A 20,879-nucleotide genomic window follows, 5' to 3' on the forward strand; every position below is an offset into this window, starting at 1 on the left:
GCCGGCTCCCAAAAGTCAGCTTTGCCGCAGCACAGAAATGTTAAGCAGTCAAACATACACAATGTATTGGGGTGAATCATACCAAGAGTATAAAGGGGCCACTGTCACGGAGGGGATGTATGCGTTCCTTAATTATACACGCGCACATCCGCTTTTCCTGTCACAGTACAAGCACAGACACCAAATAAGTGTACGGGCAGGCCATCAGAGCAATTTCAGACTTGGTTGTGGAAATTGACCCCTTTAGGACAGTAAAAGCCAGGCCCCCTCCAGAAGAAGGCCACACACGCTTTCATTTAAAATTTGAGCTGTTTTCGTGTTGTGCAATGGTTTCATAGATTGCTGAATAAATGTCACTGCACAACCAATCCACCATGCTTGTTTGTTAGCGATGCCCAAACCTGGTGAGGGGCCATTTAATTTACACGAAAGTTCATTTAGGCAGCAATATAACTGGAGAAGACCAGCAAGTCCCAATAATAGACCTAACATTCAGAACTTATCCCAACTATCTCCCTGCAAACAGTGGTGTTTTGAAGGCAAAGTTGAGGGAGGATGGCTTCTCAATTTGCACATGAAGGGACACCACAGGAATGTGGATAGTGTAATGAAAGCAATATCAGCCCCTCTCGCTGCAACTTGTTAGATTATGCCGAAACATCTCGTGAAGTGGCTTGGCATTTTAAGATATAAAAACATAACACTTGCTTCCTGATGCACCACGATACCAGGCAGCATACTGCGCAGATATGTAGATTCATAATTTTAGACTCTGCCTTATATATAATGCACACCAACAAGGCTGGTGACTTACTCAAGGCTGTCACTGTGCACCGTTTTCACGTGTCTCGTCAAGTCATTAGGCCGCACAAAAGACTTGGAGCAGATGGTGCAGCTGTAAGGTCGCTCGCCTGTGTGAATGCGCATGTGGCTCTTCAGATGGCTCTGAAAAGCAAAATTCAGAGGGCACGAGGGCACTGATATGGCCGCTCGCCTGAGTGGATGCGCAGATGACCATCTAGAACGGATCTGTGTGAGAAGCTCTTAGGGCACAAATGGCATTTATATGGCCGATCACCAGTGTGGATACGCAAGTGTCTGTTAAGATGGGCCTTTTGTGAGAAGCTCAGCGAGCATGAACCGCACTGAAATGGGCGCTCACCAGTGTGGATAAGCAGGTGTCTGTTAAGATGGGCGTTTTGCAAGAAGCGCAGAGAGCAAGTAGGGCACTGAAATGGCCGCTCGTCTGTGTGGTTCCTGATGTGTGCTTTAAGATTGGACAGTTTTGCAGTTTCATAGTCACAGTAATCACAGCGGCGGAGGAGTCCTTGCTGCAACTTGTCCTCCTCGGCAGCTCCTGGGCAGGATGAATGCTTTGATCCTGCACAATGAAAACCAAATTTCACTTAAGGAATGCCAATATCAACACACACAGATGCTAGTACTAATGATGAGCTTTTTGTTAGTTCAGTAGTTCTTGAAGGTGATCTCAAAAAATATCAAACGAAGCTCGACAAAATACCAAAAAAAGCCACTTGTAACCACTACCTACTTCTACAATACCATTGCGCAGTGTACTTCTCATTGCATGGCTGTCAAAACACAACTTAAAACAAATATAACAGGAGAAACATGGCCCACTGGTGAAAGTAGGACTTCTGGTACCATAGTTGGGCAAACGGAGGAAGTAAGAAGCTCAAATTTTTAATTGCAGTTGAAACTTTATAAAAGGTGCATTTCATGGCAAAAATTAATGAACTTCCAAGTGCTATCACTCAACTTCTCTGGAGCACCCAATAAAATGAAACGCAAAATGTAGTGGTATTAGGAGAGGATTGGGTTTTTAACAAATTGCAAAAAAAAGTTATTTCTATATAAGCGCAAGCAAGCACAAAGCATATAAACAATTACAATCCCTAAGCTCAATGATTTGTACATTGCTCGAAAGCAGACAGTTAATTCATATTGAATACAGATCGTTGAATTACTGTAAAGGAATGATTATGTGCAAGACAATGACATGGCTCAAACAGAGCCCTAAGAAGGAAGGTTCCAAGAAGGAGTACACCTATTAGATATAACAGGCAATAAAAATGTCATTCAATAAATGAATTCTGGGGTTTTTTGTGCCAGAACCCTGATCTGATTAGCCACATTTCGCTCCATAATATTGTGGCTGCCACGGCCCACAATTGATCCCAGGACTGCGTGCTTTAACAGCGCAACGCCATAGCAGCTAAGCCACCATGGCGAGGTATGTGACGTGAATAGAAAAGACATCTTATCACGCCCCCAGAAAAAAATATGAAAGAAACCAAGCTCACCAATGAATGAAAATTCACAAACATACAACCACTAAAAAAAAAAAGCCATCATGCTATATAGAGTGAATGAGAACACAGTGTTCGTATCCTAGGGTAGACAAGCAGGTAGGGAAAGTGGATAAGAGTGCTGTCAAAAGCACATCTTATGCCAGCCACATTGCACAACAATAAATGCTCAGCCTTTGTCAAAAGAAACAGCCATTAGGTTATCGATGCCAGCTGAATACAAAATGTCTTGCCAGCTTCCTGCTGTTCTGTCAAAGCGTCGAGTATTCAGCACAGCATTCCAGCACGGAGTATTCTTAAAATATTGGCTTCATTTTTTACAAAAGCTGTACATACATCTTTTGAAACTCTGCACAATATGAATAGGACTCAATAAAGTTCAACCATGCTACTACGATGTCATCACACAATCCACAGCAAGAGAGTATTAGATACCAAGACAGCATGAATCGACGAATCTGCTGTTTTCAGCTTGAGAGTATCTGAATTCATTTAATTATATATGACAGGATTACAGTACCCTGAAGCTGAACAGGAGATTCATTACAAAACCTGCAGAAAAAGTGACACAGAACAGAAGTTCACCTTCCGCAAAAAGCAGGGCAAAGAATGAACACCTAGAGTAAGTGACAAGCCAATAAAATTCCTTGGGCTAATGAATGGAAGAAACATTACTGGTATTATCCAGAATGAAGTCTGAAATAAGCATTGCTACGAACACAGTGCCACACGGTATTGAACCAGAAGACCACGATCCCAATTTATCTTTTATCAATTCGGCTTCACTAGAATGAATCTTATGGCATGACGCAATCTGATGGCTTACACTTCGTAATTCAAGAGGGGGGAAAAAAAGGACAAGTACATAGTCAACCTGAAGGGGAAAATGAGTGTTTCAAGTGTCTTTTATTTAGAAGATATGCTACTGAAAAATTGATGTAAACTTGAGAAAAGATTGTTGATTACTTCCAACTTACAAAATATAGTCTGCAGCAAAGCAGTGGTTGCCACAGAGACAAAGATGCTAACAAGATCATGAAATAGGTTCTTCTGTGAGTGCAGCCATATTAAACCCAACTTGGAAATACTGTTTATCTCCAAAACAAGGCACCCACATAGCAGTCATACCTCAGCACACAGGTCTTTGCTATTACTGAGAGCACTAACAACTAATGATATGCAGTTACCGTTTCTAATACGCATGTAAACATCTTTTAAATGGCCCTTCACCAGGCTCATTCTGATATTTCGGTTATATGAGGTCTGTTAGAAAAGTATCCAACCTTTGGCCGAAGAAAAAAATTGCCCGCCAATCCACACTGTGAAGGTGGTTGGAAAGCGAAGCTTTTTTTACGCCACCCTCACGGTGACTGCGGCGCACTTGATATTTCACACACTACAACGTAACTTTAACCACGGCCTTTATTATTATTTACTTCACAACAATGTTCACTACTGCTTTATTATCGGTGTGATATACACTACTAGACTACCCCATAGTGGGGTAGTCTAGAAAATGAACCGAAGCAGTTACTAGGCTGGAAGGGTTTCGAATGACGTCAACCCTCTTTCAAGCAGCTGCATAAGCTTTGCAACAGCTGCAATCTAATCTTACGGACCGCGCCGAGCCTGTTTCCGTTGTTTGCCCGGAGCCCTTATCATCCATCATGTTGGCTCATCACTTTAAAGCTTGTTTTTGTGGTTTTTCTTGCGAAAACGAGTGCTTAGTTGTACGCTGAATGCCTGAATTCAAGTAAGCTATACTGCTATACCTGCAATTGTTAGCGGTTCATCGGGATCATTTTTTGATTACAACGACGGACACGACAGAAGCCTTGGCTGGTAGAGGTACAAAGCTTCGCTTTAAAAAACTGGCATAACTGGAGCATTGGAAACCTAATCACCCTCAAAGTAGTCTCTTTGGGACTCCACACACTTCTCCCAGCGGTGCTGCCATTGTTGGAAGCACTCCAAGAAGGCCTCTTTCGGAATGGAGTTTAGCTCAGCTGTCATTGCAGCCATAATGTCCTCTCTTGTCTGAAATTGCGCTCCTTTCAATGGCCTCTTGATTTTGGGAAATGGCCAGAAGTCGCAGGGGGTCATATCAGGAGAGTAAGAAGCCTGTTGAACTACAGGAGTCTGGTTTTTCGCCAAAAAAATCTGAATCAAGTGCGAGGAATGTGCAGGAGCATTGTCGTGATGGATGCGCCAATTTCCTGTTGACCACAACTTTGGTCTCTTGCACCGCACAGCATCACGTAGGCGATGGAGGACATCCCCGTAGTACTCTGGTGATTGTTTGACCCTGCGGTGCATACTCGTGGCGTACCACACCGCGGGAGTCAAAGAAAGCAGTCAGCATCCCTTTGACGTTGCTGCGCACTTGGCGGGCCTTCTTTGGTCTTGGTGATGTGGAATGCTTCCACTGTGACGACTGGGATTTGGTATCCGGGTCGTGCCCGTACACCCAAGACTCGTCACCAGTCATTATGGTGTTCATGAAGTCGGGGTCAAGGTTTGTGGAATCCAGCATCTCCTGTGAGACTTCAACACGAAGTTGCTTTTCCTCCACCGTGAGCAGCTTCGTCACGAATTTCACCGCTACTCTCTTCATGGCCATATCTTCGGTCATAACGGAATGTGCAGAAAAAGTGTGGATGTCCACCTCTGCCGCAATTTTTCGGATAGTCACACGACGATCCGGCATCACCACAGCGTTCACTTCGGCAATGGCCTGGTCATTTCGGCATGTTGATGGCCGGCTGGAGCGTGGCTCGCTCTCCACTGATGTGCAGCCGTCTTTAAACCTGTTGTACCCAATCCTTAATCTGTGTGCTCCCCATAGCTTCGTCACTGAAAGCCGTCTGAATCTTCCAAATGGTTTCCACTTCGCTGTTGCCCAGTTTCTGGCAAAATTTGATGCAGTAGCGCTGCTCCAGTCGCTCCATCATTTTCCTTGCAATAAAAAAACCGACGAGGGCACTGCGCACTACTTCACTGAAACGCTGCGTCCCAGCGACTGACGCTATTGGCAGGCGGGAAAAAATTGGCGCATGCGCACGAAGGTTTAAGGTCGGCTGATGCAAGTGCGCTTGTTTCATATCCATCAGGTGTTCGCAAAAAAATAAGGTCACATAGTTTTCTAATAGACCTCGTACACTCAATGTTGTAAAGTGCCGCCAGGATGTTTTGCTGCAAGGATTTTTCAAATTGGTTCAATATTAGGGGAGATAGAAGGAATCGAAATGTTAAGTTACTGTGTTGCCAGGAGCCATGCTTCACTGCCAGCACAGGCACCCCATTTACATCGACAGTACATTCAGAATTTATCGTGGCTACATTTACTGCAAACACGCCTATTCTCCAGGCATAGTTGATTGCTTTCAACTTTGTTGAGCTTTGCCATGCAGCCACACAGAATAAATATGGTTACAGTAACGCAAGCAGTGTCACTACATCAAATTTCTTTGCAACTTGTTAGACTGCAGTGAAATAAAATTTACTTAGCAGTTCAACATATGCCAAAACATAGCAAAACTTCTGGCCCCTTCACAACGCACAACACCACACAGCATCCTGCACATCTACTATATAGATTCCATATTCAGACTACATTAATCCCCAGAAGTACACCAATGTCACTGCTGCTTACTGTGCAGCATGGTTGCGTGTCCTGAAATTATCGGCCTGCACAAAGGACTTGGAGCAGCTGGTACAGTGATTTCGTTGCCCGCCTGTGTGTATGCACAAGTGTCTCTCGAGTTCGCTACTTTTAACAAAAGCCCGAGGGTATGAAGGGCACTGAAATGGCCTCTCGCCTGTGTGGACCCTGATGTGTTTTTTCAGACCCCCCCCCCCCCCCCAAAACAGTTCTCCAACTTCAATGTCACAGAAGTCACAGCGGTGGAGGCGTCTCTGCTGTGATTTATCTTCGGTAGTTGTTGGAGAGGATGGATGCCTTGATCCTGTATATTGAAAACCAAAATGCAATTACAGAATGCCAAAATCATAGCACACAGATCCTAGTGCTAATAATGAGCATTTGCTAGTACATCATTTTGAGGGGGATCTCTGAAAACATCAAATAAAGCAAAGCTGGTCAACCGGTTGGATTTCCTCCATATTTACATACGAGGTGTGTTCAAATAGTATTGAACCTTCTTTTTTTTGCCACGTAAACCAATGAAGTGTGGGAGGCTGACTTGGGTGATGTCGAGGGGACTTACATGCGAATGCGTGAATTTTTTTCATCCCGCAGAAAGCATTAGTTGATGGCAGTCGGCCTATTGGTGAGGATGTGAGTGAGCACTTGCAGGATTCCAGTAAGTTGCAAAATGACGGAAACATATGAGCGGCGATACTGCATCAAATTTTGCCAAAAGCTTGGCGATACCTAAGCAGAAAGCATTTTCAAGATTCAACAGACTTTTGGGGACGATGCCATGAGCACCTGACGGATAAAGAAGTGGTAGAACCGCTTCAAAGATGGCTGCACATCAGTGGACAGCGAGCTGCATTCAGACAAATCCTCAGCAAGCCAAAATAAGAATGTGATTGAACAAATGCAGATTTGGTCATGGAGGTCCGTCACATTTGATCGAGGATTTCGGCATGAGGAGAGTGCCTGCGATATTCGTACCGAAACTGCTAACAATGGAGCAGAAGCAACTCCACCTGGAAATCACACAGGACCTGCTGGACAATGCAAACAGTAACCCCAACTTTCTGAACACCATGATCACAGGCGATGAGTCGTGGCTTTATAGATACGACCGACAAACCAACATTCAGTCGTCACAGGGGAAACATCCGACACCCCCAAAACAAAAAAAAACATGGCCAGTCCGGACTGCAGCAATGCCAAAGTCATGTTGAGCATTTTCTTCGACTTCCGTGGTGTGGTGCATCATGAGTATGCACCACAAGGCCAAACCATCACAAAGGAATACTACCAGGAGGTCCTTCGTCACCTTTCTGTTGCTATGCAGCGCGAACGACCAGATCTGTGGGCAGCAAAACCTTGGCAGGTCCACCATGATAATGTACCATCCATTCCGCGCATCCCATTCAGACTTTCTTCGCCAAACACAACATTCCTGTGGTTTCTCAAGCTGAAAATGCTCGTGGAAAGGAACCCGATTTCAGTCAAGAGAAGACATCATGCGGAATGTGACAGCTCAGCTGATCACCATTCCGAAAGATGTGGCCCAGAAGTGTTCCCAACAATGGCGGGACTGCTGGGAGGAGTGTGTATGTGTTCATTACCAAGAAAAGGGGATTAGGGATTGCACCTCCTAACCAATAAATGTATACCCGCTGACCAAAGGTTTGAAACCTTTTGAACGCACCTCGTATATATGATTGCCCAATGACCAGTTTTATAAAATCCAAACTCTAATAAATAAGTGTTCAATTATAAAATTTATTAAAGTCAGAGGACGTGGAGTGTAGTGACTGCATGGGCTGCCACTTCATCCAATTAAAATAGCAAACATTTCAATAACTTACAGCAAAGATTTGAATGAGTGGTCATGGTGAAGGTAAAGTTTACATATCTTTGATAACATAAAGCTATACACATACGACAGTGCATCAAAAAAATTTGCAATTGTTGGTTTCAAACCTTCTTCCCTCAGTGCAGCAGCCCAATGCACTGCCCATTCGTTCACAGACTACCCAATCACCCAGGTAGGGGGGAAAACAGATACAAACATACATACATAGATAGTTGGCCCCTGGAAAGTATGTTAAGTACCCTGAATGCTACACCATTAAAAGATGCCAACAAAACAATGAAACGGCTTCTTTGAGTGCACCCAAACTGCTCTTGTTCACTCATTTTTAACCTATTCAGTACACTGACGTACCGGTATGTTTTCGCGAGTTTGTCCCACCGTGTCACTGATGTCAGATAGGAATGTGAGCACAATACCTGGAGAGATTTTGTCATTATCCGTGTCATTTCTGCCCTTCTATGTAACAAAAAGTAAACCGCTGTGTTCGTTTTATAATATCCAAGAAACAGAAACGATGCTGCAGGTGAGTTACCTCTGAAAAAAAAAAACGGCACTGAAAGGGTTACAAATGCTATCAGGTCAAACACAAGGCATCCACGTATTCATGCACCTAAACAAACAAGACTTTCCTACAGGTGAAGCCACTACGAGGCTAGAAAGACAACACGCAATTAGCTTTTCTTGTGCACTGTAGACATTAATGATTTCAGAAGAACATTTAAACAGGCAGCTATTCATTTGGAGGACACCGAAATATTTCAGCGAGACCTCCCAATCAGAATTTACCCACAACTGAGCATTTTGCTGCATACACGTCTTCCATAGAAACAGGTGATGGATTAGCTTTGCTGTGCCTTCATATAAAGGTATACCTGCCAACCTGGGGACTGCGAAAATCGGGAGACTCACCGCGCGGGGAGGGGGATCTCTCCCTCTCTCTCTATGCCGCGCATGCTATTAGTCTAGTCTGCAAGGTTAGACATATCTTGTCTGCAATTCGACTCAGATATATAAAGTATAAAGCGAACGCAATGCGTCGGGCACGAGACTGCCAATTTTTTGGCCAGTATCCTCTCCTTGAAGTGCTTGCATCCCGCCCGCATTTCTCTAGGTTGTCACGACAGGGTAAAGCTGCGATGAGGTGTCACCGCTGCCGTCGACTGCAAAGGTGAAAACATGGCATCCGTAGCGCTTCGCATCTTCGCACTTCGGGAACATCTTGCGCAGAAGTGGCCCAACGTGATCATTCACCCTTAGCGGCAAATTGTACTCCATGAGAAATCCAGTGAAAAGGCACTCTGCACGCACAACATTATCTTCATTGCTGTTGCCAAAGAAGTTGCTCACGGCTTTCTGCTTCTCAGCAGCACGAAGGAAGCTTTGGTGTTTGGCAGTCGCCAAATGCAGCTTTATGTCACCTTAGCCGCCGTGGGCCATGCTCACGCCGCATACGCAAGTCGTGCAAAATAAGAATTGCTCGCGTTTCCTGGACCGCACGAAACACGGGAATTTTGACGTACAAGACTTCAAGAAACACTGTAGTTCTTAGGCTTCGACGACACCATGCTGTCAAGAAAGCTGTGTAGAGCAAAATGTTATCACGCGCACTCATTCTGATAAGATCTGAACCGAGTTGAGTTTTGCACTCAAACGGATTGGATTCCAATCTGACTTCGGCTAGCTACCTAGCTCGTGATGGAAATCTCGATGCGGCTGTGCTGCACGACGTGGATTTACATTTTTTTTTTTTTTTTCCCGAGATGTTGGTTGGATTTTTATTCTATGATGTTGGTTGGGGTAGTTTATTAGCCGTACCCGTACCATATAGTCGGGCCCCGAATACCACATCAAGATGTTTACAGTAACGCACTGCACAGTAGCGCACCCAGAATCTCTGCAAGGAGGGGGGGAGGAAGCACTTTGGGCATAAAATGCAACTTTCTTGCTTTCGTCAGAGGAATCCAACCACAAATAAAAGGCCCAATAATCATAATAATGATGACACCAAGGATGATGACTATGTTTATTTCTTCAGCGTTTTACTCAAAGTATTTTAAGAGTGATTGAATAAATACAAGACAATGATAAAGTGTTTTTGTTACTCAGGAAAATTCTACCTCAAGCCACCTCCTGAATTGTAATGACAATGTGAACAGAGCACTGAAGGTAGACGTTGGACTGGTAGGGCTGGACCCGTGGGAGGTGGGGGGTTACAACCCCCCCCCCCCCCCTCGTCGTTGCGCCACTGGCACTGCAATGTCTCTGTAACTTGCTATATTATGCTGAAGCATACCCTGAAGTTAATCGACAGTTTAATATAACAGAGGCTACGCCGACACTTGTGCTTCCACATGCACCAGAACATACTATATCGATTCCGTATTCAGGCTGCATTAAGCAAATATAATACACCTTTATGGCCAGTGACGCTGCGTTTTCATATTTCTGTTCAAGTGAGCGTTCTGCACAAGGTACTTGGAGCAGACAGTGCAGCAGTATGGTCACTCGCCGGTGTAAATGCACAGGTGATCCTTCAGAGTGGGCCACGCATGTTGACTATGTTTATTTCTTCAGCGTTTCACTCAAAGTAACTTAAGAGTGATTGAATAAATACAAGACAATGATAAAGTGTTTTTCGTTACTCAGGATAATTCTACCTCAAGCCACCTTCTGACTTGTAATGACAATGTGAACAGAGCACTGAAGGTAGACGTTGGACTGGTAGGGCTAGAACCGTGAAGGGGGGGGGGGGGGGGGTTTACACCCCCCCAGCAATAACTAAGCAATTCATTCACAAACGCGAAGGCTCTTCAGAGCATATGCGGTCATGCATTATCATGTCAATTTATATAAGAAAGCGTTGTTGGCCAATTATCTGAGTATAACGCTATGATCTAATCAAATGCATGCAGTCTGCGGTGATGGCATGGCAAAGAAAAGCATTGTTTCTCTAGTTCGAATGGCCATGGCAGATGGCGCCAGGGCACGGGTGCTGCATGTACAAATTGCACCAAACAATACCGACTGGTGAATTACGTGTCTCAACAGCATCTTATTGCGAGGAATCGTTAACGCGGAAAAGTCTGGCCGTCTGAGTAATGCAGCATGGTTTAGTATGAATTATGTCCACTGTGGATGGGATGAAAGTTTTCGCATTCTTGCTTGGATTTCTGTTTGGTCATGCACAGCCTATGACGTGAACTATTCAAAAGCAATTATAAAAATATTCGGTTTGTTCAACAGGGACAATTCAATTTGATGGCTGAAAAGGAAAGTGTCAATGGGATTCGAAGACCAAAATACAAAATTTAATTTGTTATTCAAAAGTTTCGGATATTTATGCACCCCCATCAATAATCTGATATACGTTTGCTCAAAAATAAGGTTTTTAAAACCCACACATATTTTCACACAGAAAGCAATGATTCACTTGTGAGAAAGCTAAAGTGAGGGAAGCTTGACTAGCGACTGTGAGCTGACTACGCCAACGACCACACTTACCAATGCTAATCAGCGCAGTTGAGTCGTGTTCAGGAAAGGTGGAAGAGCGACAGAAGAGATGCGAGACAGGCTGTCGATGCAACAAAAGTTTGCGGCTGGCAGAGCACGCACACAGGTGCCACGAATCCACTTTTCTTTTATTGCGATAGCAATTATGGACACTCAAAGCGGAATTCTGCCGTCGGCGTCGCCGTGAGGTTTCGTAGGACGTCAATGGCGATGAAATTATCGCTGCGCGCCGTATGCTGTATGTGCGAGTGAAAGAGCGCGAGCGACGTGCACTTTCACGACGAGCGAACACACGGCGGAGAGCAGACGCGCGTTCTGCGCCGTGCTCCCTGAAGGGCTGCAGAATGAAGCGTCTCTTTCCTCCTTTACAATCAGCATATATATATATATATATAGAGAGAGAGAGAGAGAGACAGAGAGCAAACGCGACTTCTTCCGCCGCGCGAACGGCCGTGGGGGGACGGGAGGGAGGGAGGGAAGGGAGGCGACGTTTAGCTGCGGCACAAAATGCGTATTTATTTAAAAACGTTGTGAGGCGAGAAGGTGGTAAAGGCTATAATACTTTGCAGACACGGTCGTCAGCGTGTGACGTATCCGCTACAATCGTTTGTTTAAAATGGCGAAACCTGGTGAGAGGCCTTTTCAAAAAAAGCACTAGTTTCTTTCTAGTTAATTAGGTACCATTTATATCCGCATACTCTCTTTGCTAACCTTTAGATAGTTGAAAGCATAGGGTGCCTGTAAGTATGCATGTGCACGATGAAATGAACATGCTCATGCTTGGGCACACTGCCCGCACCTCTGCCAATCCTTGCATTGTCAATGCTGTCAGCATAGTCAGTGGGGAATGGGCTGGGAAAGCTCGAAACAACCTCCACTCATTACAAAAAAAAAAAAAAAAAAAGACATTGGTGACCACCAAAAATCTTGTTTAGGTGTTCTATTGGTCGGATAGCATGGTTGCAAAAACAGCAGGTTTTGCAACATCATAGGGTACAAGGATCATTCTTTTTTTAATGTTTGCTACAGCAGCAACTTACACTATGAGAGGTCTACAGCCTATAAAGAGAATAGTTCCCATTCAAGCTATACACCTTAACTGAACCACTGTCTGCAACCCAATAGTACAGTTCATGATACAAATTGGTGCTTGACATTACAGAACACAAAGCAATGCTCAAAGGTCAGTATGTCTGTATACTGTGGCAGATGCTGCTCCAGCATTGCTCTCACTTTCATCCTTTGAGCTGTTTTACTCTCACAAATTATGTCGTCATATATAGAAAAATGAAAAAAAAAAAACTTCCCAAATATTTAGATAAATGGTGCAGAATATAGAAAAAGATGATGCCAACTTTGCAAAGATGCACAGGAGATATGATGTGTTGCAGTGTAAGAGCCAGCCTAAATAAATAAATCAGTGCAATCAGCCCTTTATAAAAAAAAGTAACATTGTAATGTAGTAATTGTCTTACCAAACAAAATGCAACAAGACAAATGGCATTGGCCAGCATAAATTAAATATGCATCTATATTGAGTAGCAGGTGAACCATGTGAGATGATGATGCCAGTCACCAAAACGCAGGAATTTGTTAACAAGAGATAAAGAAAAAAAAGGAAAGTGTCTGAAGGGAAGATGTGTGAGGTGGGTTCCCAGGTTAATTAAATCATGTTGTTATGCAGATTATATGTGAACCGTGATAAAGGAGGAGGTCCCATAGTAAAACTGTCAGGGCAACCTCCTGTTAATGCACCAAAAATTGAGCAAGAGTCACCAACCAATCCATAAGCAGCAAGAAATATAAACACGATATAAACATAACAAAAAATATATTTAATAAGGCATTGCAATAAGCTATGCCAACATCAGTGAAGTATGAATCAAGAAAAGCAGTTTCCATGAAAAAATAAGAAACATCTTGAACAGCACTCACATTAAAATTCAACAAGCTTGGACAGCTCTTCAACATCCAAGAAAATCGTTGCAATTAAAGTTTTTTCATTCCATTTTTCATGATGAAACTGGTATTAAACTTTCTACATGATGAGCCTATGCTACTTATCAGACTTATAAGGTATCGATACTTATAAGGTATCGTACAGATGTATTTGCACATTTTGCTTTGCTTTTACACTTCACGAGTGAAATCAGTCGGATGCAAGTACTGTGGATGTTCCCACAAATGTATTTTCCTCATCCTTGGAAGATGTTTTAGTTTAATGTTCAAGTGACAGCTGTACCTGTCTGCTTCCCTGTTTTTCATTCCAGTTATTTTTTCGACCCACCTGCAATAATGCTGAATTGGGTGATGTAGGTACCTGAATAAATAAATACAGTACTACTGTAAAAAAAAAACAGATGAGCACATTGACAGGTACGAAACAAGTCAGAATTAAATACAAACAGCTAAGAGAACAGTGGTTGTGGACATGCCACTTTACAATCGTTTAGCGACATTCCCAGAAGAAGATATCCAGGACTGTTTCCCGATACACAGTGTCCATAGGCAGAGTTTGTTACCTTGTGGAGCACTTGCGAAAGGCTTTGTGCAACATAATTTTTGCATTGTTACAGGTGGTGCTCTGCATAGGCTAAAAAGAACAATCAGCGGAATGCCATGCAGCTGTTAACTTAGCTGCTAAGGAGAGAGGAGGAGACAAGATGAAAAAGAAGACGATGGTTGCTGAACAAGCCGTACTGATGTGGACATGCACCAGTGCAGACGCATCTCCAGCTGTGCCCTGGGGACATGGACAAGCAGCATAGGAGACCTCGACCAGAGTGAGGCCAACCAGGAGATGGCCGGCAACAGATCCTGCTTCTGAGCCCCAGCTACACTGCACCGTGGCACTGCTCCACAGTCCCATTCTAGTCGCAAGCAGCCATCACCAGATACCGTCGAGTGCCACTGGACATACACCAGTGCAGACGCATCTCCAGCTGTGCCCTGGGGACATGGACAAGCAGCATAGGAGACCTCGACCAGAGTGAGGCCAACCAGGAGATGGCCGGCAACAGATCCTGCTTCTGAGCCCCAGCTACACTGCACCGTGGCACTGCTCCACAGTCCCATTCTAGTCGCAAGCAGTCGTCACCAGATACCGTCGAGTGCCACTGGACATACACCAGTGCAGACGCATCTCCAGCTGTGCCCTGGGGACATGGACAAGCAGCATAGGAGACCTCAACCAGAGTGGGGCCAACCAGGAGATGGCCGGCAACAGATCCTGCTTCTGAGCCCCAGCTACACTGCACCGTGGCACTGCTCCACAGTCCCATTCTAGTCGCAAGCAGCCATCACCAGATACCGTCGAGTGCCACTGGACGTACACCAGTGCAGGCACATCTCCAGCTGTGCCCTGGGGACATGGACAAGCAGCATAGGAGACCTCAACCAGAGTGAGGCCAACCAGGAGATGGCCGGCAACAGATCCTGCTTCTGAGTCCCAGCTACACTGCACCGTGGCACTGCTCCACAGTCCCATTCTAGTCGCAAGCAGCCATCACCAGACATCGTCGAGTGCCACTGGACATACACCAGTGCAGACGCATCTCCAGCTGTGCCCTGGGGACATGGACAAGCAGCATAGGAGACCTCGACCAGAGTGAGGCCAACCAGGAGATGGCCGGCAACAGATCCTGCTTCTGAGCCCCAGCTACACTGCACCGTGGCACTGCTCCACAGTCCCATTCTAGTCGCAAGCAGCCATCACCAGACATCGTCGAGTGCCACTGGACATACACCAGTGCAGGCACATCTCCAGCTGTGCCCTGGGGACATGGACAAGCAGCATAGGAGACCTCGATCAGAGTGAGGCCAACCAGGAGATGGCCGTGATGAAAACTGAAGACGACGAAGAGGAGAGAACGCGTGAGAAAAAGGCTCGCGCTAGCGCCATCTTTGAGCAGTCGGTTCAATAAACCGCTACCGGCGGACGCGCAGTCGCTTCGTTCCTTACATTTATGGTGCCGTGAAACCCGGGAGACGACTGGCGTCCTGCACCGACGATGGATCGACTGCGACGCAGCAGAGGCGTACTTCGAGCCGCTGCTACAAGGCTCATCTCGTCCGCTACCGAAGCGCTACAAGCCGAGCATCCTTCGCCATCCGACCTGCAAGTTATTCTGGATGACCTGCAGGACAAGGACTCGGCACTAGCAGCGCTCAACGAGATGATTGCCGACCTCATGGACGATGGTGACGAGTATGAGGCGGAAGCCACCGTCGCTCTGGAGTACCACGACAAGATCCGCAACACCATGAGCCGGGTCCGCTTCATTCTGAATTCTGCTGCAAGAGCCGGAGACAGCGCCACACAGAGCGTTCTGAGCGACACCGCCACCCAAGGCGTCTCCACTCAAGCAAGTTCCCGAGCACCGTTACACCGAGTTGCCCTACCGAAACTACAGGTACCCGTTTTCTCCGGTGAACTTCGCGCGTGGCAGGGCTTCTGGGAACATTTCGAGGCCACGATCCATAACAACCGCGAGCTGTCCGACATCGAGAAATTTTCGTACTTAAGATCATACTTAACCGGAACAGCGAAGCGTGCAATCGAAGGTGTGCGTCTGGCGGAAGCGAACTACGCTGTAGCAGTGAAATTGCTCCAAGAGAGGTTCGGCCGTCATACCGCCCTCGTTGACGACCACATCGACTGTTTACTTGCCATTGCGCCCATTGATCGCTCTTCTCAAGTATCGCAGCTGCGGGAACTCTACGAAGAGGTGCACTTTCGTACAAGCTGCCTCGACAGCCTCGGCGTTCCAGCGTCAGAATACGCGGTCATCCTTCATCGCGTTCTTATGCGATCGCTTCCCGAAGATATCGCTATTCTCTACCGTCAACGCATGAAGGAGACTGAGCCCGATGACGGGGCTACTCCGAGGTCGCGGCAAGAGGAGGTGAGAAAGGTCATGAAGTTCCTGCAGGTGCAAGTCGAGAGCAGAGAAGAGAGCCACGCCTCCCGTTCAAGGTGCCTACCGAAAACTACCTCCGCGGGACAAGGGCGGTGCCGACCTTGTCTACCACCGCCGGTACCGTCAGCATTAGCCTTGGCCGCAGGATCAGCATCGAACGAGCATCCCTGCTGTGTACTGTGTGAGGACCGTGACCACACCATAAAGGACTGCCACGCCACTTTGTCAGCCCACGAGATCAGACGCCGGCTTGCTGGAAAGAACTGTTGTTTTAAATGTGGCAGAGAGGGCCATGTAGCACGAATGTGCCGCAACGCCGCGTGGATCAAGTGCAAGTTATGCTCGAAACGTCACCTTTCCGTACTTTGCGCCATATGGAACCAAGATCGCAACTACCCGTCTCCGGAGAGCAGGGATCCACTTGTCCACCATGATCCAACGAAAAGTGTCAAGCCGCCAGTGACAAGTGCTCCAGCTAGTAGTGATATGTCTGCACCTGTCTTGATGCAAACGGCCACAGTTTGGGCGTCCGGAAAACACAATTCCGTGTTAGTTCGACTACTGCTTGACACCGGCAGCCAGAGAACCTTTATTCGACGCGACCTGTCCAAAAGGCTCGACCTGCCTTCCCTCGGGACAGAAGACCTCTCTCTCTGGACGTTTGGCACTTCTAAGTGTTCCCGCCCTTACAGCTGTCGAAGTGTCAAGCTCGAACTTCATAGTCGGTTCGACTCACGTAGCGTCACCGTAGATGCGTTGGAGGTACCGGAAGTCTGCACCGTGAAGACTCCAGCCATCGGACCAGATCTCCTCGCACAGTTGCGTGAACGCAAGATGTTTGTCGCAGATGATAATCGACTGGGCGATCGGCCGATACCGACAATCAGTGTCCTTATAGGATCAGATTGCTATTGGCGCATAGTGACCGGAAGAATAGAACGTCTACGCAGCGATCTATGCGCGGTTGAGACGGTCTTCGGTTGGCTAGTGCAAGGCGTCTACCCAGTAAGGCCCGCCAATGCCTTGCCTAATTGGAACTGCAGCGCATCTGCCCTATTCCTTGCGTGTGAGCGGAATGGGCAAGCCGAACCTGACATTGCTGACCCGACGGAGATGTGGCGACTCGATGCAATAGGGATAACCGACCCTCAGGATACCGCTGGAGTTTGTGACCAAACGGCAATGACTCAGTTCACACAGTACGTGCACAAGGAAGCTGGACGTTACGTGGTTCCTCTGATGATAAGGCACCAGGGAAGACTGACTAGCACCAATCGAAGTGTCGCCGAAAACCGGCTCAGACGCCAGCTTCAGCGCTTCGACGGACAACAGGAGCTACTCCAGGAGTATGACCGCACCATCAGTGAGTACTTCAAAGAAGGTCACGCCGAACGTGTCGACACCTCTCGAGAACCCGAAGCGACGGTTTACTACCTTCCGCACCATGCAGTCATCCGTCGGGAAGCTATCACTACGAAGATACGCGTAGTGTTTGACGCCTCTTCCCATGAACGGGGCGAGTCATCGCTCAACGATATCTTGGACAAAGGGGTGAAACTTGGTGCCGAGCTCTTGCAACTGCTTGTACAGTTCAGGATGAACCCAATTATCCTGACAGCGGACATCCGGAAGGCTTTCCTTCAAATTTCAATCCGACCTGAAGACCGCGACGCTCTCCGCTTTCTATGGGTTGACCGACTGCCCGGCGACGAGGGGAAAATACCTTCCATCGTCGAATGGCGAATGACTCGTGTGCCCTTCGGAGCGTCGTCTAGCCCTTTCCTTCTATCTGCTACTTTGCAGCATCACTTCGAAATGTGGAAAAGGGCTCAGCCAATAATAGCTACACGCCTAAAGACATCATTCTACGTGGACGACCTCGTCATAGGAGCTTCCACTGAAGAAGAGGCCCTCGAAATCTACCGTGCTGCATTAGCCATCTTAGCAGATGCAAGTATGGAGTTGAGAAAGTGGTGCTCCAACTCCAGCGTTCTTTGCCATCAATTCCTGAAGGACAACACTTCTCTCGACACCATTGGAGAAGCCAAAGCAACAACAAAGCTGCTTGGCTTAGTATGGGACCGCGAAGCTGACGATATCGTGCTTACCACCAAAGCCGTTTCCGAGTATGTCGCTGCGCACTCAGCCACGAAACGCACCATTCTGCAGTCATTCGCAAGAATCGATGATCCTTTAGGTCTTATGGCTCCGTTCATCATTCGAGCGAAATTATTGTTCCAGCAGCTGTGGCGTAGGAACTCACCGTGGGATGAGCCATTACCGGAAGACGTCGAGAAACAGTGGGAAGGCTGGACATCCGAACTACCAACGCTCTCCTCGCTGCGAATTCCACGCTGCGTCATCTGTCACAATCCGCGACAGATTTCACCGTTTGAACTTCACCTGTTCTGCGATGCAAGCCCACTGGCATACGGCGTAGCCGTCTACATGCGCTACGAGATCAGAGGAGGAACAGTTAAGGTTCAGCTGCTCATGAGCAAGTGCAGGGTCGCACCGCTGAAGACTACCTCGCTGCCACGCCTAGAGCTGCTTGCGTGCCTGTTGGCTGCCAGGCTTTGGAACTACCTCCGAGGAATTCCAGAGACATCCAGCTGTCAGGGCGTGTTTTGGAGCGACTCATCGATAGCCCTACACTGGATTGCTGCTGACGCGAGACGTTGGGAGACTTTCGTGAGAAACCGTGTTCTCGAAATCCAACGCTTGACTTCGGGTATTCTTGGAGGCACTGTGCAGGCACCGACAACCCAGCAGATTTGCTCACGCGTGGAGTAGCAGCCCAGTTATTGACGCGCAAGTTTTGCTGGTGGACCGGTCCTACGTGGTTGTCACAGCCCCATTTGCAATGGCCTGCGAATATTTGTTCTGCTCCTTCACCGGAGGCCCTTTCTAGCGAGACCAGTGAAGAGATATCCGCTTGCCCCACCGCAGTAGTGGTACTCTCGTCGCCCCCACACGAGCCATTGCTTGAGGTTGCAAGCTTTGGACGCCTCTCCCGATTACTGCGAGTAACGGCTTGGATCATGCGGTTTCGTCGGAACGCTTCGCAGAACATGCCATCTTGTACCGGACCACTTACGGCGTCAGAGTTGCACCAGGCGGAGATGTATTGGTTGAGGCATGTCCAACACTCCGCATTCGCAATCGAAGTCAAGGCCTTGGAGGAAGAACAACGAGTTCCCAACACCTCCAGTGTGCTGACGCTACAGCCGTTTCTCGACCGTGACAGACTACTTCGTGTAGGAGGCCGACTGCAGCAGCTTAACGACCGAGAGGAATTGAAGCATCCGATCTTGCTTCCTTCAGATCACCGGTTCACCGACCTCTTGGTTGATGCAACACACGTAAGGCTCCTACATGGAGGAGTTCAGCTCACCCTCCTGGACCTTCGGGAACGCTTTTGGATCCTCAAGGGGCGTCGCACAGTGAAGCGCGTTCTGAAAGCGTGCTTAGCATGCCGCCGACGGCGCCTACTTCCCGAAGCTGCCCCTGTAGCACCCTTGCCAAGGGAAAGAATTAGTGAAGCAACACCGTTTGAAGTGGTGGGAATTGACTTCTGCGGGCCACTCTATTGTCGTGCTGAATTACCATCCACTGTAAAAGTGTACATCGTTGTTTTTTCTTGTGCTGTGACGAGGGCAGTACACCTGGAGCTCACCACAGATATGACAGCGCAAGCATTTTTGCTAGCCTTCAGACGCTTTGCAGCACGACGTGGAATTCCTGCTATCGTGCACTCTGACAACGCGAAAACATTCCGCTGCAGCGCCAAGCATTTGTGCTCCCCTGTCAAAGACAACGTTCAAGACTATGCCAGCTCTCACCGAATCCAATGGCGCTTTATTGCTGAATGTGCGCCGTGGTGGGGAGGCTTCTGGGAGCGTGTAATCCGCACAATTAAGGATGCACTGAAGCGTTGCCTGGGACGGAGCAGCTTGAGCTACAACGAGCTACTCACCGTGCTTGCTGAAGTTGAGGCGGCAGTTAACTGCCGTCCGCTCACCTACTTGGAGGATGACGTCACATCCGCAGAAGTTTTGACGCCCTCACACTTCTTAGTCGGCAAGCGTCTCGTCACTTTGCCAACAGAACAAGAAAACCCCGCTCTTATTGCTGACGCGCCTGACCTTCGACGACGAGCTCGGCATCGGGAACAGCTGCTTCGCAGGCTTTGGAAGCAGTGGAAGAAGGAATACCTTCTTTTCCTGCGCTCTGCTCACCACAGCAAGCCTGTGCCGTCATCGAACTTAAAGCCCGACGATCTTGTCGTCGTCGAGGACATAAACACTCCGCCTATGGCATGGAAGATGGGCCGCGTCGTTAAGGCGTTTCAAGGAAGAGACGGTATTGCGCGGTCCTTCCTGATACTACTATCGAACGGCCAGCAAGTGCGACGTCCCATACAGCGGCTTTACCTCCTGGAGGCGCACACGTGCAGCGCGGCCGCGGGAGTGTGATGAAAACTGAAGACGACGAAGAGGAGAGAACGCGTGAGAAAAAGGCTCGCGCTAGCGCCATCTTTGAGCAGTCGGTTCAATAAACCGCTACCGGCGGACGCGCAGTCGCTTCGTTCCTTACAGGCCGGC

General features: G+C 47.5%; 1 protein-coding gene across 1 annotated transcript; it reads right to left on the reverse strand.

The window, feature by feature from the left end:
* Nucleotides 1-237: 237 nt before the first annotated feature.
* LOC119453727 (gastrula zinc finger protein XlCGF49.1-like) lies at nt 238-8,949 on the reverse strand. The gene is made up of 4 exons (XM_037715798.2): nt 8,891-8,949; nt 8,719-8,786; nt 1,026-1,381; nt 238-945 (listed from the first exon to the last, which is right to left on the reverse strand). The coding sequence occupies exons 1-4, from the start codon at nt 8,947-8,949 to the stop codon at nt 811-813; spliced, it is 618 nt and encodes a 205-aa protein (XP_037571726.2). The 3' UTR covers nt 238-810.
* Between the last annotated feature and the right edge of the window lie 11,930 nt (nt 8,950-20,879).

Source organism: Dermacentor silvarum, chromosome 5 (assembly GCF_013339745.2).
Source record: "Dermacentor silvarum isolate Dsil-2018 chromosome 5, BIME_Dsil_1.4, whole genome shotgun sequence".
In the NCBI taxonomy this organism is placed as follows: Eukaryota; Metazoa; Arthropoda; class Arachnida; order Ixodida; family Ixodidae; genus Dermacentor; species Dermacentor silvarum.

Excerpts from the sequence above, each read along its gene's own strand:
- LOC119453727 (XM_037715798.2), bottom strand. The coding sequence starts at position 8,949 with ATGCGGGCGGGATGCAAGCACTTCAAGGAGAGGATACTGGCCAAAAAA. Across the intron at positions 1,382-8,718 it reads CGCAGTCCCCAGGTTGGCAG|GATCAAAGCATTCATCCTGC; the intron begins GTATACCTTTAT and ends TTCATTGTGCAG. Across the intron at positions 946-1,025 it reads AGAGCTTCTCACACAGATCC|AGCCATCTGAAGAGCCACAT; the intron begins GTTCTAGATGGT and ends TTTGCTTTTCAG.